This window comes from Phascolarctos cinereus, unplaced genomic scaffold (genome assembly GCF_003287225.1).
Source record: "Phascolarctos cinereus isolate Bilbo 61053 unplaced genomic scaffold, phaCin_HiC Scaffold_3;HRSCAF=262, whole genome shotgun sequence".
Lineage (NCBI taxonomy): Eukaryota > Metazoa > Chordata > Mammalia > Diprotodontia > Phascolarctidae > Phascolarctos > Phascolarctos cinereus.
This window is the reverse complement of record NW_027555736.1, coordinates 12,682,794-12,708,079: the sequence shown is the minus strand read 5'-3', so window position 1 is coordinate 12,708,079 and position 25,286 is coordinate 12,682,794. Positions and strand designations below refer to the sequence as shown.

The 25,286-nt window shown below is 51.5% G+C and overlaps 2 protein-coding genes across 5 annotated transcripts in view; one reads left to right on the top strand and one right to left on the bottom strand.

The window, feature by feature from the left end:
• PAPSS2 (3'-phosphoadenosine 5'-phosphosulfate synthase 2) overlaps positions 1-5,733 on the top strand; it is a 70,233-nt gene extending 64,500 nt beyond the window's left edge. Inside the window, exons 9-12 of the mRNA XM_020974960.2 lie at positions 846-981; positions 1,445-1,713; positions 1,823-2,052; positions 3,297-5,733. Of these exons, the coding sequence (XP_020830619.1) occupies positions 846-981; positions 1,445-1,713; positions 1,823-2,052; positions 3,297-3,438 (777 nt within the window). The 3' untranslated portion in view covers positions 3,439-5,733. The remainder of the gene's footprint in view (positions 1-845; positions 982-1,444; positions 1,714-1,822; positions 2,053-3,296) is intronic.
• An 8,460-nt stretch (positions 5,734-14,193) lies between these two features.
• ATAD1 (ATPase family AAA domain containing 1) overlaps positions 14,194-25,286 on the bottom strand; it is a 63,768-nt gene continuing 52,675 nt past the window's right edge. For all 4 annotated transcript variants that reach the window (XM_020974962.2, XM_020974963.2, XM_020974961.2 and 1 more), the window contains 4 exons: positions 24,834-24,923; positions 22,146-22,196; positions 17,413-17,546; positions 14,194-15,771 (listed from right to left, as the gene is read on the bottom strand). In XM_020974962.2, coding sequence (XP_020830621.1) covers positions 15,651-15,771; positions 17,413-17,546; positions 22,146-22,196; positions 24,834-24,923 — 396 coding nt within the window. In that variant the 3' untranslated portion in view covers positions 14,194-15,650. The remainder of the gene's footprint in view (positions 15,772-17,412; positions 17,547-22,145; positions 22,197-24,833; positions 24,924-25,286) is intronic.

Sequence of the window (25,286 nt, the reverse complement as noted above, 5' to 3'; positions counted from 1 at the left end):
GTAGCTGAGGAAGGGGGTCCATGGGGAGCACAGGCTTATTGATGGCAGCTGTTCATGACACCCCACTGTAAGAGGCGGGGGCAGTGGAATGAGTCCTGGATGAGGAGGCCCACTCCTGGGGACCTCTGGCCAGTGACTGCCCATCTCCTGGCCTCAGTTTCCTCTTCTGCAAAGTGAGCAGGTTGGACTGGTGGCCCCTTTAAGGGTGTGCAAACATTAGGTTAAAACAAACAGAAATCCGCCCATGATCCAAGCCCGGAATTCCTGCCCAGCCCAAATGTTTGCTGGCCAGGAAGCCCGCTAGGACATACCGTCTCAGACCTTTCTGCATAGCTCTGCCACTCTCCATTGAATGGCATGTGGTGGGCAGAGCACACGTGAGAGGCATAAAGGCCTGTGTTCAAACCCAACTCCACCCCGGCCCCCCAACAGACACACACTTCCAGCTGCGGGGCCAAGGACAAGGGGCTTTGGCTTCTTATCAATGAAATGGCTAGAACGCTGCTGTCTCCCAGGCATCCCGGATCCAACGAGATTCTGTTCCCAGCCAGCCCTTGTTAGCAGCGTCAGGGCCCGCAGGGCCTGGAGCCCTCTCCCTCCTCATCCCCACTCCCTGGCTTCCCTGGTCTCCTGCAAGGCACCCCCTCTGCAGGAAGCCAGATCCCCTTGGAGGCTGGCGCTTCACTCTCCTGCATACATCTTGTCTGTGGGGAGGTGTGCGTTGTCTCTTAGACTGTGAGCTCCCTGAGAGCAGCCTCGGACATTCCCTGGCGTCGGCAGTAGGTGCTTAACAAATGTTCCCTGCCTGGCTTGTACTGCATTCAAATGCCTGATTTCCTTTGAAGATGGTGATGGGAAGTGGAGACTGGCTGGTTGGTGGAGACCTCCTGGTCCTGGAGAGGGTCCGGTGGAATGATGGCCTGGACCAGTACCGCCTCACGCCCTTGGAGCTCAAGCAGCGATTTAAAGAAATGAACGCAGGTTCGTTGTGTCCCTCCGCTGTGGTCAGGCCCGCCCCCCGCCTCCCGCCCCCCGTTAGGTCTGCCTCACTCCCTCCTCGGTCCTCAGGAGGGAAGCCCTCAGGGGTGTGGGGTTGGGGGGTTCCAGAGGCGGCCCCTGTCTGGGCTCTCGGCCTCCCTCTGCCCTTTGGAGAAGCGTGTGGCCCCCGAGCCAGGCGGTGTGGCTCTCTGGGTGGTGCTGCCTCTGCCTGCGTGTGGGTTGGTTTTGGTCTCGCGGCTGGCTCTGTCCGCCGCCTCCTGCCCCCTCGTCTGTATGAAGCTGTCTAAAGCTGGCATGGGTGTCTGGGTCCTCAGGGCCCGGGGACTTCATTTGTCCTCACTGGCTAGCTGTAAACAAGCCATCTCGGTCCCGATCTTGAGACTGGCACGCAGAGCACGACCCTCCAGCTGCTCTCTGACACGGCTTGCGCACCGCCCTCTTGCAGACGCGGTGTTTGCGTTCCAGCTGCGCAATCCTGTCCACAACGGCCACGCGCTGCTCATGCAGGACACGCGCCGCCGCCTTCTGGAGAGAGGCTACAAGCATCCTGTCCTCTTGCTGCATCCGCTGGGCGGCTGGACCAAGGACGACGATGTTCCCTTGCAGTGGCGCATGAAGCAACACGCGGCCGTGCTGGAGGAGGGGGTCCTGGACCCCAAGTCCACCATCGTGGCCATCTTCCCCTCGCCAATGCTCTATGCTGGCCCCACAGAGGTGAGGCGTTTCTTCAGCCCTGATCGCTGCCTGGCCTCCCATGAGGAGGAGTCTTTTCTGTCCGTGGGGGATAAGTAACCGCCCTCTCTGGTCTGGGCTGTCTCTCTAGGTCCAGTGGCACTGCCGGTCCCGAATGATAGCAGGGGCCAATTTCTACATCGTAGGCCGGGACCCTGCGGGAATGCCCCATCCTGAATCCAAGAAAGACCTGTATGAGCCCACTCACGGGGGAAAGGTCCTGAGCATGGCTCCTGGCCTCACGTCTGTGGAAATTATCCCTTTCCGTGTGGCTGCCTACAACAAGGTCCAGAAAGCCATGGCCTTCTATGACCCGGCAAGGTGAGTCCCCAGCTCCGGAACCAGCGGCCAAGGAAGGGAGGGGCCTCAGTGCTGGCCTGCTCCAGAGGCCTGAGTCCTCCACCAGACAGAGGCCTGAGTCCTCCACCAGACAGACAGGAGAGGCCGGGGGGGGGGGGGGGGGTGGTCTGCTGGAGCCAGGGAGACTGGCTTTTAGTCTCTCCTCTGGCAGCAATGAGGCCCTGGGCAGAGTGCTTTGCCTCTCTGACCCTCCACGCCTCAGTCCTCAAATGGTCTTCTGCCTTCTCTTGTCTCCCCAGCGCTTAGCCTGGTGCTGGGCATGTATTGACTGGCAAGCACCCTTTTCATAGGGTACCAGGAAACCCAAATGAGATCATGGTGACAAGCATGTGAGAAACATGTCAGTGCCTCAGGGTTCTCCTTATTCTCTGCAGGGCCCCCCCTTCCTCCCACTCACCCTCCTGACTTTAAGAGCTACAGAGAGGAAGAGGTGTTTGACCAAGACCTTCTCAGTCTAAATTACCTTCCCCTAACACCTGTTGCTTCTGTTTGCACATCCAGAAGATGTGCACTTTCCCTCTGCCCAGAAATGCCCAGTGGCTTCCTATTACCTCCCAAGCAAAGTTCTGGTTCCTCTGCCTGGCCCTGAGGGCCCTCCAGAATCAGAAAGCACTACACCTCTCCAGCTTTATTTCATGGCTCTCCCATCAGAGTCCAGTGGAAAGAGCCCAGGATTTGGAGTCAGAGGGCCTGGTTTCAAATCCTAGCATGTCACTCACTTTCTGGGTGACCTTGGACAAGTCACTTCTCAGTAAATGAGGGATCAGACTAGGTGGCCCCTGTGGTCTTCTCCCCTCTCTCTGATCCTACAATCCCTTGTGCTAGGCTAGTCAGTCTGCCTTCCTGACTCACTCCCTGACCCTAAACTCGCTGTATTCTCTTTCCTCAGTTGATGGAATGCCCTTTCTCACCCAGAATTCCACGCTCTGGCCCCTTCTCCACCGGGGCCTTCTCCTCAGCCCTCACAAAGCATTTCCGTGAGGGGCAGCTGGGTGGTGCAGTGGATAGAGCACTGGCCCTGCACGTAACACTTACTAGCTGTGTGACCCTGGGCAAGTCACTTAACCCCATTGCCTAGCCAAACAAAAAACAAAACCAAAAAAAAGCATTTCCCTGGCTGACTGTAAGCCCCCTGAGGGCAAGGACTGCCAAGTTCAGAATTGACTGCTGGCCTGCCCAACTTCTCTCTATTGATTCTGTTTCAGACACAATGAGTTTGATTTCATCTCGGGAACACGGATGAGGAAGCTTGCCCGGGAAGGAGAGAATCCGCCCGATGGCTTCATGGCCCCCAAAGCCTGGAAAGTGCTGATGGACTATTACAGGTCCCTGGAGAAGAGTAACTAGGGCCCCTGGGGGCTCCCTCCTCCCTGCACCCCGTGCTCTGCTCTTCATCTTTCTGCTTTTGTGATTAGAAGCTTAGGAATTGTGTAGCTTCCTGATTTTAAGGGAACACTTACTAACGAGGCCCAAAGTAGGCCTAAATTCGGAATCAACTCTGAGACTCGGAAGAACAGCGTCCGCGAGGGTGGCCCCAGCAGGCAGGAAGGCTGTGTTCATCCAGTTCAGAAGACTGTTGTCTGTATCTCTCCTCTTTTGTTACACTGAGGACCAGAGCCAGAGAAGGCTGAGCCCCCTCCCCAGGATGCTCAGGCACTATCCTGGGGGCTGATCAGGGCCCACAACCAAGAACCAGCCTAGATGAGCAGCATTCTGCCGAGCATCCTAGTGACACTGACCCGGAGAAGAGCCGTAGCCCAGCTGCCAGCGAGACCAAAGGGCACAGTGTGTGTGTGTGTGTGTGTGTGTGTGTGTGTGTGTGTGTGTGTGTGTGTGTGTGTGTTGGTGGTAAAAGAAAACCCCAACCTCCAGCCCCAACCCTAATATGCATCTTGGTCTCAGATGTGACTGCCATCATTTCTAGGACTAAAGCATACAGGGGCCCTTACAGGTCATCAGACCCTGAAAACAGCTATGACTGCCCTGAGGTCTTTCAGCTGCCTAAAGGTCACCTGATCCAAATCCCTCATTTTACAGATGAGGAAACTGAGGCCTGAGAAGGGATTCACCCAAGGTCAGAAGGCGAATGTCAGAGCAAAGGTGCCATATTGGAAGGCAGCTTCTGGGCCATGCTGTGCAGTGGGGTCAACCTCAAATGGAAATGGATCCCTGTGGCCCCCTATGGGCTTAGAAAACCACAAATTACCATTATCTAGGTTGCATTGTATTTTTATTTATTTTGTTAAATATTTCCCAACTATATTTTATTCCGGACAGGCGCACCACATGTAAGCAGCGAGTCTGGCAAATCTGACAACTCTGTTGTGGTCTTCCATGCCATTACTTGTACAGAGAAGGAAACTGAGGCTCAGAAAGGAGAAGGGACTTGCTTAAAGGTCACAGCACAGAAATCCCTAATGACAGAGCTTTGCCCTGCTGTGCCTCTCCCTGAACTGCCTCAGAACAGAAGGGTTTCCACAGACAAATGAAAACTTGCCCGCTACTGCAGCATTGGGGGAAAAGTCTCTGTGTTAAGAAGGAAGGCCCGTGGAGATGGCGGCTCCAGGCCATCCTGTGTGATGAAAAGTCTTGGGCACTGCCAGTTCTGGGGGGCCTTGGGCTGAGCATTCCTTCCTGGGCTGCAGTTTCTTTCTCTGTGATATGAGAGCTGGAGTGAGGCCATCAGGTCCTAGAATATTTTAGCTGGAAAGGAACCCGAGGGCACTGAGCCTGTACCCCCTCATTGTGTGGCTGAAGAATGGAAGAGGTGAGGTACCTGTCCAGGGTCACACAGCTGATAAGTGGGAAAGCTCTGGCTAGAACAACATCTTCTGGACTCCCAGTCCAACAGTTTCCACACGTCGTGCAAGGTTACAACTCTGTGGCAAAGGAGGCCTGGCCAAAGTGAACCCCTGCTACCCCCACAATACAGCCTTCACCAGTAGGTTAGCCTCCCCACCCTCCTCCCTGCCCCCTGGGCCAATGGGAACAGTCAGGCAGCAGGCCCCCAGAGGGCAGGAGTCCAAGGTCACAGGGGAAGAAGTCCAAGGTCACAGGGGCAGGAGGTCCACTTTCTTCAGAGGGACCCGTTTGCATGTACCCTATATGTCCTGCTCATCTCATGATGTCCATTCCAGGAAGTCCATGTTTCATGGAAACTAAAGCATCCTTTTGGCTCAGAGAGCAGGAATTCATTCCTTTGCTGCTGTTAAGGAAAGCAGCACTTTTTAATGGACTCCGTCTCTTTAGCAGAGATGGGGGCAAGAAAGGGAATATCGAGACTTCTCCCATTTTTAGTGTTTCTTTTAAAAATTTTAGCCTTTTGCCTATTAAAATTCTCACCATTATGTGCCTCATTGCAAACATAGCAAAGCCTGGCTGGCCTGGTCTTTCTTTAATACCACATGATTCGTCTCTCTAGAAAAAGCCGCTTGCTTGCTTTTTTTTTTTTTTGGTAGCATATTTATTAAAAACATGAGAATGGGTTGAGTGCCTTAGCTAAAGTAGCTCATGGCTTAGAAGATGTTCAGAAGTAGGTGTTAAGCTGCTCTTGCAATACTCAATGCAAATGAATATTTCTATGTGCAAACGATTGCCTTTTCATATTTTAATAAACATCCTGTAATGGAACCTTATGTTTTATCTGTGGCTAGTCCAAGCGCAATGTCTGCTTTTTAAAATTTATGCTTCTTTGTGGAATGTTGAACCCTTCAGGGAGAAGGCTCTTGGGATGGCAGGCTTCTGCTACTGCTTTAGTGGACAGCTATCCAAGATGGCACACATCCCAGACTTCCCTTTAGCATTAGAGCACACTGCATAAAGTCATGCCTCTGTACTGAGCCAGACAAGAAGATGAGGGAAATTGTTTTGCATATTTTTGTTCTATCAACCAAAAAACATCCCCTTGATTTCTAGTTTTTCCCCCATTTACTGAAGAAGGTGCCACCGTCCTTCTTCATTCCCAGCCTCTGCGTGAGCCTCAAATCACCACGTGTAAATCAGCTGCCACATCCTGCTGTTTCTGTCTTCCCAACATCTCGCACACATGCCCCCTTTCTCTTCATTAAAAGAGAGACTGCTTCAGAATGCCAAGTGCCAGAGGCAAGATTAGAACCTCCAGCCCTGGCTACCCCTTGCTCCTTAAAAATGAGGACCTTGGTTTCTGCCATCTTGCCACCCAAACAGACGCATGGGCAGCTTCCATTCCTCAGCTGCCTGTGGTCCCCTCCTCCCTCCTTCCCTCCCTCTCAGAGGACCACGTGCAGTCCTGCCCCCCTGGTCCTGGGTCCTCTCCCCCCCAGCAGAGGCAACCTTCTCCCCACGCTCAGCCTTGCTCCCACAGATACACCTTCTATTCTGCAAAGCACCAGGTCTCGAAGCACAAAGCAAAGGGCCAGGGCCTGGATGGGGAAAATGCCGACACTGGCCTCATGTGTGCGCGGTCACCCAGCGCACAGGGGGTTTGGGGTGGACGCTCAGGAGTGGGCGGCAGCTGATCAAATACCATGGAAGCACCGCGTTGAGAGCTGGGAGGAACATTGGGGAAACTGAGCCCCAGAGTGGGGAGCCTCTCCCGAGCTGCACCGGATGTGAAGAGCAGAGCGGGGCTCTCCATCCCGACCTGTGCAGCTGCCTTTCTGGGTGGACAAGGGGACGGGGCTGCTTCCATCCCTGCAAGGACGAAGGATTGGTTCCTTTTTTAATTCCTGTTGGGTGTGGTTTCCAGTGAATGGCCCCCGAGATCTCTTCCCATTCTCAAACACTGATTTCAACTCCTTTCCACAAGGCAGACTGATGCCCCTCCTGCATCTTCCCATAAATCTTTGCTGGACGTCCACCCAACGTGCTGAGGGCCTTCCTCCGGTTGTCCTGACACCTCCAGTGAGAAGCACTGTGGCAACCTGGATAGGGGAGTAGACACGTCATTAGGAAGATGCTGTTTCGAATCCTACCCACACATTTATGAGCTGGGTGGCTCTAGGCAGGTCACTTGATGGGTCTGGGCTTCCCAAGGAGGCACGGCCCCCTAACAACAGCCAGGATCCCAGCCCAACCTAACAGGAGGGCATCCATCGGTTTTCCCGTCACCTTTTTTCAAGTCTACCTTCCTGTTAGGCGTCTTCCCCCGCCTCCACTCTCCCGTCTAATTCAGGATATGTAGAAATTAAATGAGAGCAGGGGGAGCTTTTATTGTCACATTTATCATAATGGGGTTAAACTTGACTCATGGGAAGGGCCAGGAGGGAGGAGTAGTCAAAAGCCTTGGTTACTTAAAAGCTCCCAGGTTCCCCAGGTGATGCGGGACTGAGTAGGGGTGTGGGCTTGTGGCTGGGAAGAAGAAACCTCAAGTAATTAACTGTCTAGCACCATTTGCATACAAGTAAACAAATCTGCTAAACTCCTTAGGGCTCTTTTCAGTAGATTAAACACCCCCCACCCCAAATCGGGCTTTCCACCCCATTAATTTAGCCAACCCGTCCCAGAGATAACACCGTGGTAAAGTTCTGCTGAGCTCAGCTTAAATTAATCACCTTAATAGCCTATATTAATAATTCACTTCATATGCAGAAATACTGCTGAGATTCTCTAGACACTATGACCTTGGCAAGCTGTTTTGCACCGAGAAGACCCCATCCTGGAGGGGAGAGGTAAACTCCTCTAGCAGCTTGAGCACCTTGTGGCTTGGGAGGACCGCAGGCCCCGGATAAGCCCAGAGAGAAGCCCACAAGGCCCAGCTCTGTGTGAGTGCAGGGCATAATCACTGACCCAGAGCTCCTGGTCACAAGAGGGAGCCAGGAAGCCACCTGACTTCCCGCTGAACGGGCTTTCCCTAGTTGGTGTCAGAAAGTGTGTCACCCTCTAATTAACTGTTCTCACCATGTGGGACTAAGAGTGGAAAGCCTGATCCACAGGCTTGTGGCAGCCAGGGCAACTCTGCTGAAAGCCCAGTAAATTCTCCTTCTTCCCTCCACCTCCCATTCCCACAAGCCAGAAGAGCTGGGAAGGCCACAGTGGGGTGGACGGCTGGCAGAGAGAACTTGGCTGTTAGAGCAGGATCTCTGAATGGAGATTTCGTGGACAGAAAGGATCCTGGGAGGTCATGAAGATCCAGCTCACTTTACAGGTGCAGGCCCTGAGGTCACCCAGGCGGTCAATGACTGAGTGAGACAGGATTCAAGCCCAGCTCCTCTGATCTGGACAAACAGGGCCCACTCCCTAGCAGCCCATGCTCCTGTGTACAGGAAGCCAGGGGCAAACACCCACATTTTACAAAGAGTCAAGCCTCTGACGGGAGCAGATGCTGGGGATACAAAAACATGAAATGTCTGCACTCAGAGCTTCCAGTTCCATTAAGGGAGAACCCACACCCCCACAAAACCCACCTACAAAGTACTTTTCAATCTAGGGAGGACACAAGCTTCTGGGATGGGGATGGGCCTCATGCAGGATATGGTGATGAGCTAGACATTTCAAAGATGCTAGGCATTCCAAGGGGATGACAGAAGAGGGGGAGGGCCCCAAAGAGGGAATATGTTCCAAGCAGGAGGGAGAGCCCGGCAAAAACCTGACACAGCGGCCTCCTTGCCAATAAGCCTAGAACACAGCCTGTAAAGGAGCCTCATTCCACAGCCTGGAATGAGAGGCTGAAGCCAGACCAGAAAAGGCTTTAGCGCCAAAGAAAAGAGTCTATATTTTAACCGAGAACAGGGGTTCTTCATCTGGGGTCTGGGAACATTACAAAAATAATTACTTTGCTAATTGATTTCACTATAACTGGCTGCCTTTATAATCCTATGTATTTTTTTTTACACTTATAAACACGATTTTGAGATAAGGTCCAGGCTGCCAGAAGGACCCATTCCACAAAAACGGTTAAGACCCCTCTCCTAGAGGCATAGGGAACCACTGGATCTTCTTGAACAGGGTGTGACGTGGTCAGGCCGGAGCTCTAGGGATGCTGCTTTGGCAGGAATGGCAAGGATGGACCAGTGAGAAGTGAGACTTCAGGAGAGGGGATGAGCACCTGAAAGAGGGCGGTGGCGAAGACGCATGAAGGATAAGCGAGACCCGCAGTTAGAGTCAATAAGACCCAGCACCTGAGTGGAGGGAGGAGGGAGTGAAGAGTGGGGAATACTCATGCGTCATGAATCTCCGTCACTAAACTGAGAGTTGTTCCTTCAAGGGAGCTGGGGAGGCTGCGGAGAGGGGAAGGGGTAGAGGCCTGCCCTGGAGCTCCTCGAGCTGACCAAGAATGGCGCTATCAGAAGCTCTGAGTATTTCTATTTGATGTCAGTACACATTCCGCACTTTAGACAGATGGCCACAAAAGCTGGAGCCTTGATAGCCATCCCTTGGCCGAAGGCAGAGGAACCCACCTTGGGACAGAGTTCAGGGACAGCCAAGGACTTCAACACTTCTGCTGATGGCCCGACCTCCCGGGGCTAGGGAGTCTACGAGCAACACATGTGGTAGAACATGTGGGGAGGCATGTTCACGCACATCAAAGAGATCTGAGTCACTGTCGGCAGACCTGAGCTTTAATTATGGAGAAAACACAGCAGCTTCAGGGCAGCTGGGTCAACCCTTCTGGGAGGTCCAGGCGGTTCCTTTGCCTGGGAGCAGTGAGCCACCGGTCTGAATGGGAAGGGGTCTCAGGGCTGCCTGGTCCATCCCCAACAAGATGGTGCCAGTCGATTCGCTTCCATTTAAAGAGCTCGACCTCATCTTGACCTGGCTTGTGTTTCCCTGTGGAAAGCACACCAAACAGTGAATATAACAGGTAAGCAGTGTGCACTAAATGGATGAGGACTACACAGCTGCAGAGAGTTGAATTTCAAGCTTGACTTTTGAAAGGACTTGGAAGAGCCTAATCTTGATAAGCCACATATGCCGATTAGCTGGAAACTTTGGCACAGGAATTTGACCCCAAGGCCCAAAGGAGATTTTATCACAGAAATTCAGGAATTGGAAGGGCCTTCTTTAAGATCATGAACTAAATTTTAGAAACATTTCTTTTCTTGGTATTCCCACGGGGTATGGCATCCAGCAGGTGCTTAATAAATGCTTATCAACAATTTGACTTAATTGAGGGGTTGTGGTATGTGCTGAAGGAACACTTCTGGGAGATGACATGCTCTTGAGCACCTCTGCTGGACCCGTCTGGCCATCTCTGGTGAAATCTCTAGACCCCTTTGGAATGCCTAAGATAAAATGCATGGATGACAAAAGAACCCAATTACATGGAAGGACAGTTCACCAAATGGTTTTCAAAACAATTTCCCAGACTGCAGGTTAAGAACCTCTGCCTGAAAGCCCTGAAATGTAGGACAACCATGGAGGGTTCAAGAGCCAAGAACTAGGGAAGCAGTGAGTCAGCATGGTCAAGGTGCAGATTCCTGAAGAATCTGGCTGCTTGTACTGGCATCACAAATACCGCAGACTCACCAGAGATCTCACCCACCCAACCAGCGTCTTAAAAAATTCACTACTTGGACTGGGAAAAAAACAAAACATAGGTCAAGCCTAATTCACTACACTTCTTTTTCTGGAAGAGTTGGCAAATGGGTAGATCTGGGGAATGCCACAGATAACAAACAGCTTGCCTACCTGGACTTCAGCCAAGTATTTGACAAACACAGAGACATGTGAGTGAAAGAGTAGAAAGGTTGGGTGGATGGGTAGCTGATTAAATGGGAGGACCTCAGGAGTCACCATAAGGAGCCTGACGCCACATTTCAGGAGCAGTCTAGAGTGGAACGCCCTTGGGATCTGCCCTTGACCCGCCATGGTACTTTCATCAAGAACCTGGACCAAAGCACAGATAGAATAAATGTAATCCAATGTTTGGGTTTAAACCAACATCTTCCTAATGACAAGACAGAGGCGTTGTGGCTAGGAAGCGATTTGGCTGGAAAAACTCTAGCAGTGTAAGTGGATGACAAGGTCACTGAGTCTAGGGAGGATGGCAGCTACAGGACCACAAACGATGAGGGGGATGGCAGACACTACTGCACTCCACCGAGGTCAGACCATACGTGGAATGTCCTGTTCCCTTCTCAGAGCCCACCTCAGTTTGGGAGGATGTTCCAGAGAGCCCAGAGGAAAGGTAGCCAGGAAGAAGGGACTTCCTGCTATACGTAGATGGGCATCAAGAACTGGGCTTGTGGGGCAGCTAGGTGGCGCAGCGGAGAGAGCACCGGTCCTGGATTCAGGAGGAGCTGAGTGCACATTCTGCCTCAGACACATAACACTCATGAGCTGTGTGACCCTGGGCAAGTCACTTAACCCCACTGCCTAGCCAAAAAAAAAAAAAAAAAAGAACCAGGCTTGTTTGGTGCGGATGAGGGAAGACTCAGGGGCAGTGGGTGGCAAGCTGGGGTCCCACAGGGCAAAGCCAGGAGCAATGGAGGGTGGAAGCTTCAGAGCACAGATCTAGGCTCGAGGTAAGGAAAAATGTACTAAGGACCAGAGCGGTTCAAAAGTGAAATGGATTTCTCCATGCAGTAACACAATAGATTGAGTGCTGGCCTTGGAAGGAGAGAGATCTGAGTTCAAACCCAACCTCACACACTCACTAGCTGTGTGACCCTGGGCAAGTCACTTCACTGCTGCTTGCCTCAGTTTCCTCAACTGTAAAATGGGGATAATAATTGCACCCACTTCCCTGGGTTGTAAGGATCAAATGTAGCACAGTGCCTGGCATATAGCAGGTGTTTAATAAATGCTTTTTCACTTTCCATTCCCTTCCCACTTTGGGTTGTGTGACCTCCTGTTGGGAATTTGGTAGGTCAAGCCTGGCTTAGTCACATCTCTCTTGACTGAGATTTACAAAATTCCAGGCATTCACTAAACTGTTGTGCAGAGGATTTCAGAGATCATCTGGGTGGCACAAACCCCTCCATTGACGGGTGAGGAAGACAGGACGCTGAGGTTGTAGCCTCGCCCCGTCCCACCAGCACTGATCCTGAGAAGACGACTCCTATGAGGGGGGGGCCCACTCAGGTCATGTGGGGCCCTGGGGATGCTATTAAAACAGTGGGCTCTGACACAAAGCAGACCAGAAACAACGTGCTGAGTACAATACACATGGAACTTAACTGACAAGGTTTCTGTTTGCCTTATGGGCATTTGTAAACATTTCAGGGTCCAGGAAGCTGGCAGTGAAGCCTTCTCCTCCCAACAAACTCCCCATCGTGAGTGGGGGTAAAAACCATTCTGTCGGGCGCAGCCTCAGCCGGAAGCGTGCCTGAGAGCCGCCGAGGGGGGAGCATTATGGGACTGCAGAAAAGGGAACCCAAGTCACCTCGGAGGCCGCCCAGACCCCTCACCTGGCTCTCCAGAGGCTGCTGAGGAAGGAGGAGCAGCTGAGCCTGGAGCGGGTCCTCGGCCAAATCCCAGGCTTCACCTGCACGAAGGAAGCCGTTTGATTTCAAAGAGAGAAGTGGGGGCTCCAGCCCTGAAGCATCAATTTCTGACCCAAAGGAGAAGGCCCCAAACGCGAGGCCAAGAGCTGTGGTGTCGGGCAGATGCAGGGGACGGGCTGGCTCACATGCTCGCACACTCGCAGACCCAAGCTCCTCTCCAACCACTGGGCAGATGGTCCCGGAGGTGGCACAGTGCCCGTCACATAGCAGGGGCTCATAAATGCCTGAACAGAGGGTCAGCGAAGGCCTCGTGTCCTCATGTCCACACAGCACTTGGCCCACCAGGCTCTCCTGCTTTGATGGCCAAGGTGGGGGTTAAAAGTTAAAAACCCGCCAGATTGCCGACTTCAGGCCATCTGGGTGTTGCTCGGCCTGCCCCTCAAGCCACCAGAGAAGGTCTGGGTGGGTCCCATTTCTCCCTGCGCCTTCGTGCCATTAGCTCTCTGCAACACCACGGCCAAGGCCTCGAGTGTATACGCGTGAGGGCTGTGGGGCCTTATACATCACCGAGTCCAATCCCTTCCCTTTACAGCCGAGCAAACAGAGGCCGAGGAGCGGGCCTTCTGAACCTAACGGCTGCTCTTGTTGCTATGGCCACTTTTCTTCACCTGTAAAATGAAGGGGTTGGACCCAATAGTCTGGAACCCCCAACCCTAAAATTCTTTAGCTCTGACAGCAGAGCCTCGGTGGCAGTAGGATAGTCTCTCAGGCACGGATCCAAACATAACCAGCATGTGAACATTCTGCTTGGGTCTAGGCTGGAAGGTCATTCGGGAATGGAAGCTCTGTCTACTGATGCAGACACGGAGTGGCCTGGGGCACCGAGGGGTTAAGTTACTGGGCCATGACCACTTGGCTATGGTGGATCTAAGGCAGGATTAGAACCCAGGTCTTCCCCACTTCAAGATGGCCATCTCTCCATTCCTCAAGTCCATCTATTTAGTGTTTCTTAAGAGCAGCTGAAAAACAAGGGTGATGGGCATGTGACTTGCACCATCGAAGAACAAGAAGCCCAGTGGTCAGCCCGGAGAGTGGCCAGCCAGCCTCCACCGCAGCCAGCCCCCCACAGCACTGTTCCAGGAAGGGCCCGCCACGCCCTTCACCGAGGCACACCCTGAGCTCAGCATCTTCCTTCAGGGCCAGCCCTGGGGGGCACACGCCCTCGGGGGCTTTGGGGGCCATTCAGGGCTGGGGTATTCAAGTTTCAGAGTTAAGTGAGGGGTCTCTGGACAGTCAGGCTTTGGGTGACTCTGGACCCGACCTCTCTGGAACAGATAACACAGATAACACAGAAGCCCATCCCTGACCTTGTGAGGCAACTGCAAAATGTGCAGGATCCTCCTGAGCTGTCTCCCTCAGGAAGACCCAGAGCATGTACCACATGTGCAGTGGTCCAGAAGCCCCCCATTAACAAGGAGTGTGGATGTCTGCCAGGCCCCTGGCCTGTCTGCTCAAAGGGAATCAAGATGACCATGGGGCTCAGTGCAGAAGCTGCTCCCCTTTGGGACAGGATTTATGCCCAAGTGGCTTATTCGAATCCTGCACTATGGGAGAAGGTTCTAAGGCCGTATCCTCCAGGCTACAGGTTTGAACCCTCGACGCCCCAGGCTCAAAGTGACCGCCTGCGACAGCTTCTGAAGAACTAATACAAGAGACCACACAGTGGGTGGAGAAAGTCTCAGTGATCAGGGACCCCTTTATTACACATTTACAAAATTAGAGTGTAGCACAGTGCTCATCAACTTGAGATGAAACGCCTTATTTTTGGTGTCTAGTGTCACGTGATGGATTATCCATCGCATGTTCATAACTAACTCTTTAGAACTGGCTTTGCTCTCCATCATTTTCTCCACACAAACCTCAAGACCCCACACATTTACTCTTGGATATTTGGGAAGGTGCTTCAGGGCTGGGCAATGCCATAATTAGGGTCGAATGCTCGCAGTAATTGTCAATGCATGAAGAGAAGCTAAAAACACTGGGCCTAACAGAACTCTGGAGAACAGAGAGTTTGCTATAGAAATAATCCACTTAAGATCAAAGCAGACTCCAGAGATATTTGGAAATCTTCCTAAGTGTGTCCACACTTGCCCAAATGCACAATTTATAACAATGCTCTAAGAATACTGAAAAAAAATTAAAGTTACAAAAGGAAATCTTTCAGCATAATATTTAACATCCTGTAATTTTACATTTCTCCCTATTTTAGACTTATGCAAAGCCCTTTAAATTCAGTAAGTTGTATTTGCCCATAATCAAAGAAAACATAACTTGAAACCATTAAAAAAATTCATTGTTTTGCAATGGAAAAATGCTGCACTGAATGAAAAAGTGTCCGAAGAACTGCACTTTAATGGGAGATTTGTGTTAAATGGCACTGAAGATTTCTAACAAGCTCATGTGGGAGAAACCTGGCTGACCCCCGCGTTTATGTGAAGCTGAGACTCAAAGTGATCTCCCCATCACGGAGCTCAGAGGGCCACGTGGACGCAGCGGTTCTGCCCGCAGGTCGCAGGGCAATGGGTTACATCTGGCCATCCTGACAGTGCATCCCGGGGTCACATCTGGCCACATGGGCTGGTCAGGTTGTGAGTCCTTTCACCCAACTTCTCTCTGCTCAAGCAACAACAGCTAAAACCATGGAGAAACTGAACTGGAAAACAACGGATGGGGGGCGCCCTGAAGACCCACCTCGAAACCTCACTCCTCTCTACAGAATTTGGTGCCATTTGAATCAGTGGCTGGATTTTAAAAAAAAAAGGTTCTGTATTCAAACCTCTCCAAAAGAAAGTCAATATAAAATGTGCGCGCGCACACACACACACACACACACACACACACACTCACACACTCATACCTATATACAGGCACAAGCACTTAATCTGTCCCCTTCCTTTCCAATGACCCAAGAGGCTACCACTGGGAGCTGGAGGGGCCCAAGACAAGCACCCCTCCCTCTCAGGGGATCTTGGGCAGAGGTCCCCTCATTCACCCACCTACCTCTGTTCACTAAGCCCAAGGCCACAGGGCAATCATCACCTCCTGCTGCCCCAAGCCCACTCCTCCTCCCCTCTTCCCCCCGCTCAGTGACAAGGGGACACGCCGCGTGAACCATACAAACAAGGGACTTTACTCTTAATCTAAACAAACGTGGGTTAGAACATTCTGAAAAGCGGCATCCTTTGATTTCTTCATCTTCTCGATCGCTCGATGCAGGTCCTGCTGTTGCACTGGCCGAATTTCATCTTCATCACGGCTAAAATCCAAACAAAAACCCAAAACATTCAGGCTGTGGTTTATGGGTGCTACCAAGGAGATGCCCCCACACACCCTGGGCTAAGAGCTTCTGGGGTGCAGAAGACCCAACTGAGGCCACCCACTTTACTCCCATACGACTAGTCTTCCCCACCACAACGTTAGAAAGTTAATTCACCCAAATGGAAATAAAATTCCAACTGACAAGTCAAAAACATTGTTCCCATGAAGAACTGCCTGAATTTTAAAACATGCTGATTAAACTGAAAAGAACCTAGAATTCTGGGTATGGATTTCAATACACATTGTTTGTGGTGGTTTTCTTCTTCCTTTTCTAGTTTAACCAAGGACAAATCTCAATGAGTAATTAATGCTATTGCTTAGAGTACAAGGGTTTCTCTTGTTCATTATTTAATTCTGAGAAAAGTGCAACCTCACACAATATCAAGGTTCCCCTAGGATATGAGTTACAGAGACACGAAGACCACACCACAGCTGCTAAGGATTCAGCTACTCAGCACAATTACTCCATTAATCCGGCAAGAAATAAATGGTGCTAATGCCTCCCCTCCTGGCTTCCTCAGTGGTTAGGCCACTGGTGCCCAAGCTGGCATGGGCTAAACTGCCGCTGGGAGCAGTGGGCGGCTTTCCTGAACATTCTGAGCTTTGGGAGAGCAGGAAGCAAGTTTAGTGACTGCACACGGTCAGCAAATCGGGATCAGCTGGAATGAGCCCCAGACACCGCAAGTCACTCTGGCAGCCTTCCTGCAGGGACCACAATAAGCCTACCGCACCCCAGAAATTCTCCTTGGAAGGGCTTGCACACGGGGCTGGACTCCACCAGCAGGCCAGGAACAGGCAGCTCACTAGGGCCAAGCCCGGGGAATTGCCCCGATAAGCTCTGCACAAGCTCATAGTCACATTGAGCCTGCTACTGTGCTGACGTGCCCCACACCCCAAGGCTTGAAACCTCATGGAGAGTGGTGGGAGGATGCTGACGGATGGTGAAGGGGCCTAGGTGGGACAGGCTCATTCTCCTGTGGGCTGCGAGCACAGAAGGGTCAGCTTTGACCATCTTCGCTCTTCTGAGGAGTGCCCAATCATTTTGTTAAAAAAACAAAACAAAAACAGCCTTTAGGTCAATCACAACAGAAGACTCATTGAGAGGAGGTCTAGAAGCCTGCTCCCACCCTTCGCTCTTTAAAACCCCATAACAGGAGCTGCTAACAGAAGTGACCTCAGCCTCAGGCTTCACAAAGCTCAGAGAATCAGTGCCGGTCAGCACCCTGGCCATCAGACAGAACGCCCGGCTCCGATTCCCTGGCACGGAAGGTCCAGTGCTTCATTGCCCTGCTGTGCTGGCTTAAACTATCTATCCTCAGGGCCCGACTCCCATCTGGTCACTCCTCGGTCCTGTGATTACCTGGCTCATGGTACCAAAGTTCAGCCTAGCGTCACCCCTTCACTCTCTTAAGTTAGCCTGGGCACCTGGCAGCAGAAGCAGCTCCGCGGCCATACATACCAGCTCCCCAGGGTGATGGGGTGATGGCATGTCTTTTGCTCAACAGAAGAGCCCCATTACATACACAGTGAGCAAGCTGCCGCTGCCCAGTGCCGGGCCGCTAGACGCCTGCAAACATACCTTTCTTCTGAAGCAGAATTCACATATTCCCGGACACACAGGAGGGCAGCGTCCCGACACATTTCTTTCAAATCACTTCCTGAGAACCCATCGGTTTCTTTGGCGACTTCTAGCAGGTCCACGCGCCTGTCCACCTGAACCAGGGTAAAAATGCCAATAAATAAACAGGATGCCAGTGGGGAGGAACACGACTGCTCCTGTTTTACAGGTTTGCTGTTTGCAGGAACGACTCAGCCCATGGATGAAGAGAACCTTCCCAAGCGTCGTAAACAAACCCAGCTCTGAGAAGCGGCGGGGTGTGGCAGGCACTCAGGTACCCAGCGCGCCTGAGGCCCCACCGTCCGCATCAAGACTGCAGCCCCTGTAACAAGGCCAGCTGGGCCTCTCCTCCCACTTGGCTGTTTGCTGCTGATGCGGTCACGGGGTCAGCGCCTCTTCTCTAGTCCAGTTCAGAAGCCGGATTTGGGATGAATTGGGATTGGCTCTGACATCACCCAGAGGTCACTGCTGTAGGCACAGCCCTCCCCCAAGGCAAGCTGCCACCCATCTGGGGTTTGCTAGACAACCTTCAAGAGTGATGTGACCAAAAACGCCCTCCCTCTGCAGCCCCCCGGGGTCAGAAATGATGCCAATGTAAACTGTTCTAATGGAGGAAGAAGGAAGTCTAGGAGATGGGATGTTTCCTGGTCAGAAGGTAAAGGTTACTTCAATATCTGAAAGCTTCATTATTCTCTTGGCCTTGGTAATAATCATGACAGCTGCAGCCAGCGTTTATGCAGAGCTCTGAGGTCTGTAAAGCATTTTACAAAGAGTATTTCGTGTGATCTCACAACAGTCCTGGAGGTGAGGCAGGTGCTATTATCACTCCCATTTTATAAATGAGGAAACTGAGGCAGACAAAGGTTAAGTGACCTGCCCAGGGTCCCAAAGCTATCAAACGCCTGAGGCAGGATTTGAACGTGGGTCCTTCTGATGCCAGGTCTAGCTGTTCTCTATCTACTGCCCTGCCCCACTGCCTCACTGCACAGACAGGGGGCGATAAGCTTTTCTACCTCTGGAGAACCAAGTCCAAGAGGAAAGGCAGCTCCAAAGCCCAGGCCACCCCATCCCCATTCTGCTCTGGGGAAACCTGAGGGCAGGGCAGGGAGGCACAATTTCCCTGCCTCCCCCATATTCCACCAGTCAAAGCTGTGTTTCAGTTAATGAACACCTTGTTTAAAACATCAGTACCCCAGGACCCTGTCACAGACTACTATAAATTACATCACTCCAAGAGCCAGAGTCTGCATTCTGAAACTAAGGCCAGAGAGTTCTGATGAGGGATAGGGTACAGGGGGAGAAGTCACCCTGCTACATGGAGAATTACACAGAGGAAAGGCGGGCTCGGCAGGCCAGCCACTGAGCCGCACCAAAGGCTGACACCCCAAGACTGCAGCCTGAGAGTGCGGACCACTTCATCATTCAGGCAGATGGCAAAGAGCAGAAGACAGAACCCAGTGTGCGCTGAGGGGCAGCAGGCCATCACGGAAGGGGCCCCCAGGCCCAGGCCCGTCGTGGTCTCCTTGTCTACCAGATGAGGGCACTGGACCAGATGACTAATGGGGCCTTCTCTTGCTGAGAGCGGAGCTGCTGCTGTCTCTGGCACTCGGCTGGAGTTGGGGAAGGCCAACTCCCATTCTGATCCACGACTTACAAACCTCAATCCCAACATATCCCTGCAGCCCGTAGGTCAGGGGCTGCAGCCTTCCTTCTTGGACGCCATTTTCCAAAGGCAGAATCGTCCTTTCTGGTCTTTGGGAGAAAGCAAGGGGCGCACACAGTGAACAGGTCAGAGACCCAGAGACCACATTCAGCAGCCTCTGATCAGACACCGAGTGAGGCATTGAGAAGCGACATCTACGGGTCCAGGGCGGTGATCCAGGCCAGGATCCAGGTGGAGGACAGATTCCTCCCAACGGTCTCATCAGCAGGTAACATCGTGTCGGCTGCACCAAGTGCCAGAGCAGTGCAAAACTCCCTGTGAGAGACCTAGAAGCACCAAAAGAGCCTGGCCTAACCATCCACAAGGGAAACACCGAGTGGATGAAACCCATGTGAGAAGCTTGTGTGTGACAGTGAGGGTGGACCATGGGCTGGACCCCAAGCTGGACAGGGGGAGGGCAGGCTAGACCAGGAAATTCCAAAGCTCTTTTAATGACCTCAAGCCTCCCAAGGAAATAGCAAAATATTAATGCAACAATCTGTAGAATTCATAATGAATTTATACAACAGGGCGATGGAGAGGTCCATGGGGAGGCAGGCTGCAATCTGTGGTGAGAAGAACCAAAGTTAAAGATGTCATCGAAGAAATGCAGGACAGGACAATTTGGTGGGCTGGTCACACAATGAGGGTGTGGGATGACTGGGCAGCCCTCCAGTATCTTCATCACATCAGCAAAGAGACACAGTCGAGTGACGGCTAGAATGAACTCAGAAGCAGCTGGCAAAAGTCACACTGGGAGACAGGCAGGGCTGAGGGGCAATCAGCACCTGTGAGACCATGCCTGATGTGAGAGCTGGGACACACCCGGTGCCATTTTGTTCCCTCGCCCCTCTCTGCCTGGCCTTGACGGGGTCGTCCTCCCCCCTCTCCCCCAAGCCCTGGGTATGACAGCATAAGCACACAGAAGGAGGAGACGACCTTGGCCTGGAGGAGACTCTGGCAGACAAGGGAGGGGCAGGGGGCCCACCCACCACGAATCAAAGTGCTTGTTCATAACCCAGAGTCACGTAACAGGGAAAACTCCGGCTGATTAATGATCAAGCTCATCAATTGCTTGTAAACTGGTTCTGACGGCACCTCCGGAATTCCAGAAATGGCCCATGCACTGGCCATGGGCGACACTCCTGGAATAAGGATAGAGCCTCCCGAGGTTTTTTCTCTACAGAAAAGCATGTATTTGGATGGAGCTATTCTGATAGATCTGTTTGAATAAAACGGTGTCTTTACTTTACAATCACAGTTCAAAGGTGAGCCAGGCAGAAACTTCAGGCTGTAGCTTTGGTTTAAAACTTCGAAAAGGAAAAAGATGTCAGGCTTCCGCCCCCCCCCCCCCCCAAAGTTTGCTCTTAAAACTGTGTTTGAAGAACAATAGTTAAACAGCAGCACTTTGGCTGACAGGCTGCTTTATCTCCCCATCAGATATCCAGCAGTGAAGAATCAGCGACAGAAAACATCATCACACAAAGCTGATTCTTCTCTTGGACAAGAAATACACACAAAATCTGGCAGTCAGCTCACACCCCACATCCGGACAGAGTGTGCAAAGCATCACATAACTGGGAGATTTCTCTCTCATCCCTTATCTGAAGGGATGGGCTGGAGCCTTCAGGCTCCTGTAACAATTAGGCCCAGTACTCTGAGGCTGTGATGTGCCTTGGCTCATTAGTCAGCAGTGAGAAGACACGACCCGTGGTAAACCATCATGCAGAGGGTGTGACTGTCTCATACTGTGAAGCTGTAAGCTTATCCCTTGTACTTGTATATGTCAAAACCAAGAGACGACTGGGATTCTCTCGGGCCCTCTACAAATGGAATCATGCCGAGGATTTCCAGACAGCATCTCGCATCAGAAAAGGTAGACAGGAGAACACAGTGGGCAGGGCTTTCACCGGAGCTGACAGTAGCCACGTGGGGTCAGCTACATCCATCCTCCATTCTGCCCAATGCCAGCAGTGGCCAGAGAGGGCCTCACGTACCTTAAAATACAAAGGTCGGCCAATTTGGGCACCAGCAGATTTCTGTCCACGGGGAACACCGTAGCTTTCATCTCCATTAAGTTCCTTACTGAAGGACATGGACATAATCCATCAACATGATGCCATCAGGAAGAAATCCTCAGATTCACAGAAGGTGAGCCCTTCCCTAATGGTATCTAAATCACTCTTCCTGCCAAAGCCTTGACAAGCCCTCCAAGCGCCCCAGAGCATGATCCCCATCACTCTCAGTGATGGTATTATTATCCCGTTTCAGAGGGGAATGAGGGCCCCGAGATGGAAAGGACTTGCCCAGGATCACACACTGTTAAGAGCTGAATCTGAACCTGAGTCGTCCTGATTCCACGTCCCCTGCTCGTACCATGGCACCATCACCTCTCCTTCGGTCCTGAAGCAGCTTCATCTAGAGCAACACTTACCCTGGGGGTGTCATCCAAGCCATGATGTCACTGGGGTAGGATGGCCAGGAGGTCCTCGGTAACTGGACTATTACAGAGCTGGTGGGGGTGGGGATGAGAAGGCTAGTGCTTCATGCCTGGGTGTGCAGCCAGGATGTGGCAGAGACAAGACGTGAGCTCTCTGCCCCATGGTCTTTGACGCTTCTGCTGGAACACATTGGTGTTGCCCACTCTTCCTGACTCGCAGCCATGAGCCAAAGAACAGAAGCCCTTGTTGGCCTTCCATTCAGGGCCTTCCCAGCCACCAGCCTCTCGAGGCTTCCGAGGACCTCGTGGGGTTCAAAGGAAAGAAACCTGCAGCTTGATCCTCAACCCTTTCAGATTCTGGGTGGCAATCTATCCAGCCATCAAAACCAGCTCCTTCAATGAAGAGGAGGCTGGTGTTTCTGTACACAGCCCCCCCCCCCCCCCCCCCCCCGCCCCAGCTGCCTTCAAGAGAACAGTCACGAAGGCCTGAGCCCTCTGCAAATAAAATCCTACAGCGGCCCATTCGAAAAAAGGGAACAGTTCTCTACTTACATTTTCATTCTTCAAAATCAGCTTCAGGATGGCTTCTCTCTGTTTTAAAGCCTGGTAACAAAGATGGGATAATTCAGTTACCGTATTTTATAAAGCGCCAACGAGATGGTCTAACATTCTTTTCTTTCCTCCAAATTTCCTGTGATTTGGACACTGCCAATTAGCACCTCAAAAAGGTGAGTCCCAAGAAAAAGATGAAACTCCAATCTGTTTTAGTACTCGTTAGCAGCTCTAGTAAAACATTTTGTTGGCTGAAACCAAACAAGTAAGCTCTGACAACGTCCACACTAAAAACTCCTTTCCCCTTGAAAAATGGTGCCCAGCCTGTGAGCTGAGGACTCGAGGGGAGCCCCAGAGCTACCGCAAGTCCAGACATGCACCAAAGTTGGCCATTTTGACCTTTATCTATAACCCACAAAGTATGCCACGTGCCTCAGGGAGACGGGGCTGAATCAATGTTGTACACCCAATGCAGGATGTCCGACTTATCAAACGCAAAGTCGCAGTAGCTTTTTGTCGGCATGTCTTCCACATGTGTGTGCAGCCATATTAGGGAGTTACAACATGAGGGAGTCTTTGAAGTTTGCTGACGTTAAAATGGGGTTCCCATTCTCAAAAGGAGGGGACCCACTGCTTGGGGAACTTCTGAAAGCAAGCCTTCCATTGAGGAACCTTCTGTCATCTCTCTCACCTCCTTCAAGAAATCCTCAGCCATGAAAAGAGCAGCAAACATCCCCTGACACCCCGATGTGAACCCACAGCTCCCAGGCCTCCCCAAGTCCTGACGCGAATCTTCTCTTTACAGCATTAGAGCAGTGTGTGTGTGGAAATCGACCAAGGATTTTGCATCTCAACAACGTCAATTATTAGTAGGGAATTATCTGTTAACTCCCCTGTGCAGCATCTGGCAGAAGCAGGGAGCACAAATGGTTTTTTCTCAGTAATAATTCATCTCTTATCCTCATTATCACTGAGGACAGAATTAGTTGCAGTAACTATGAAATTAAAGGAGCTGTAAAAACCACTTCTTCAGGAAGGCAGCAAAGAACTCCACTGGAGTTTGAGTAAAAAAACCAAAGAAACCTTTGGCCCTGGGAGGGGTTTTTAAGTACATTTACTCACCCACTCTTTCCCCTAGCTATGCACTAAGAACACACTTAACGACCTTGTTTAATTAGGAAATGGACATATGAATCCACTGGGAAAATGGTGGAACATTCATTAAAGCTCTCCAAGGGTCACCTATGAAAAGAGAGTTTTTGATCAAAGTCCCAAACTGGCTTCTGGACCTTGTTCTCAAAGCCTGAAACCCAACTTGCAACTTTGCCCCGAGCTTCCTTCTCTGCTTACGTGGAGGAGCCAAGCGCTTTCCACATCACTGCCATCAAAGTGCTTTGTTTTCTTTTGGAACCAACCAAGAGTCCATTCAAATAGAAGAGGGGAAAGTCTCATGTTTTTTATAGTACTGAAACCAGGAGGAAACACTTAGGAATTTCAGGCAGCCAGAGAAGACCAAAATGAATCCCTGAGCTTTAAAAATGGCTGCAATTAACGGATCAAATCAAATTTCCCGCCTGCTTTCGTCACCCTGAAGAAACTTGTTCAGGAAGCAGAAAAGGTGAGGGGGTTGTAGAGAGCTTCATGAATGAACCAGCCAATTTTCTTTCCCACCCCCCACACAAAAATTAAAAGATGCAAAGTTGAAGAAAACTCTATTTCCAGTTTCTTCAAAGTTTAAAAAACCTTAGTCCGTGTGAATCTGCTGACCTTGGCTACTCTAAAGAGGAGGTCGTGTGTCATCGCTACCCTCTGGTCCCCCATCCTCAAAGCTCCACTAGAAGGACTCTTGGTGGCTCTCTGCCAGCTGGTTAGCCCCAATTCTGCCACTCTCCGAGGTCTATTCCCATCTATCTGACTGCCCTTCACCCTCGTAACAGCCCCTTCTGGGCCCTCAGGCTGCTCCAGAGACAGGTGCTGTCATGATCTACGCACTTGGCAAATCATGGACTATCAGTCACTTGTCCGCATTCTTGTTTACAGACAAAATGAGTGGGGCAAGAGCTTGAGGCACCTCTCAAAGTGGGGCTGGAGAGTCCCTTGGCCACTGGAGCACCTCCTCATGTCTGTCACAGACCTCCTGACCATCACTGAGCTGCCACACTCAACTGCCTTGGCTGGAGAAAATGGTGCAGCCAAAGGAGACGAGTGAAAGAGGATGACGCCAAGTTCACAATGAGCCTCTCGGGCCGGGCTGCCAATACCACGTACGAACCTTGGCAATCGTCATTTCTGCAAGTGCTGAGCTGCTGGCAGTCAGATCTAAGAGGGGAAACGTTTAAGCTGCAAAATCACAGCCTCTTCCCACGGCAGTTAAACATTTTGTACAGAAAAGAAAACAAAGAAATGCCCATCCGCCGAAGGCTAGAGGAACAAGCCGAGGGCCTGATGGACATGGAGCCCCACAACAGCTGAAGAGCAGAGGAGCTGAGGGGAAGGACATGAGGCCAGGCAGGGGATTCTCGCCCTCGCCCTCTCGCCGCCTGCACATTCCCAAGTCCCTGCTCTAGGCAGGGCACTGGAGAGCACAGTGGGGCGGGGAGGGAAGAAAGCTGAGCCAAGCCCAGCAAAGACAAGCGGAACGGTCCACAAGCCAGCTCCTGGCCCTCCACGGCACTCCCCGCAACTTACTGGCTGGTTGACGTGAAATCTCGTAGGCATTCTTCTCATAATAGCAGAATCGAGATCCTGAGGACGGTTGGTTGCTCCCATCACTATGACCTACATATGTAAAAGGAAAGACGTATTAAATATCCTAATAATATCGCTTCTACCCAATGGAGGGTTTACTAAATCTTCTTGATATTTAAAGCTCCATGTATGATGATATTTTTTTTTTGCTTTTTGGTCAGGCAATTAGGATTAAGTGACTTGCCCAGGGTCACACAGCTAGTAAGTGTCAAGGGTCTGAGGCCAGATTTGAACTCAGGTCCTCTTGACTACATGGTCAGAGCTCTATCCACTGTACCACCTAGCTGCCTCACTGACATTCCTCTTAAAAAAGTACTAAGTCCCAGAGCTAAGATAAAGATGAGTGTTTGGGCTACGGAGTACCCCTGTTCTAAGTCTGCAATAATCCAGGGA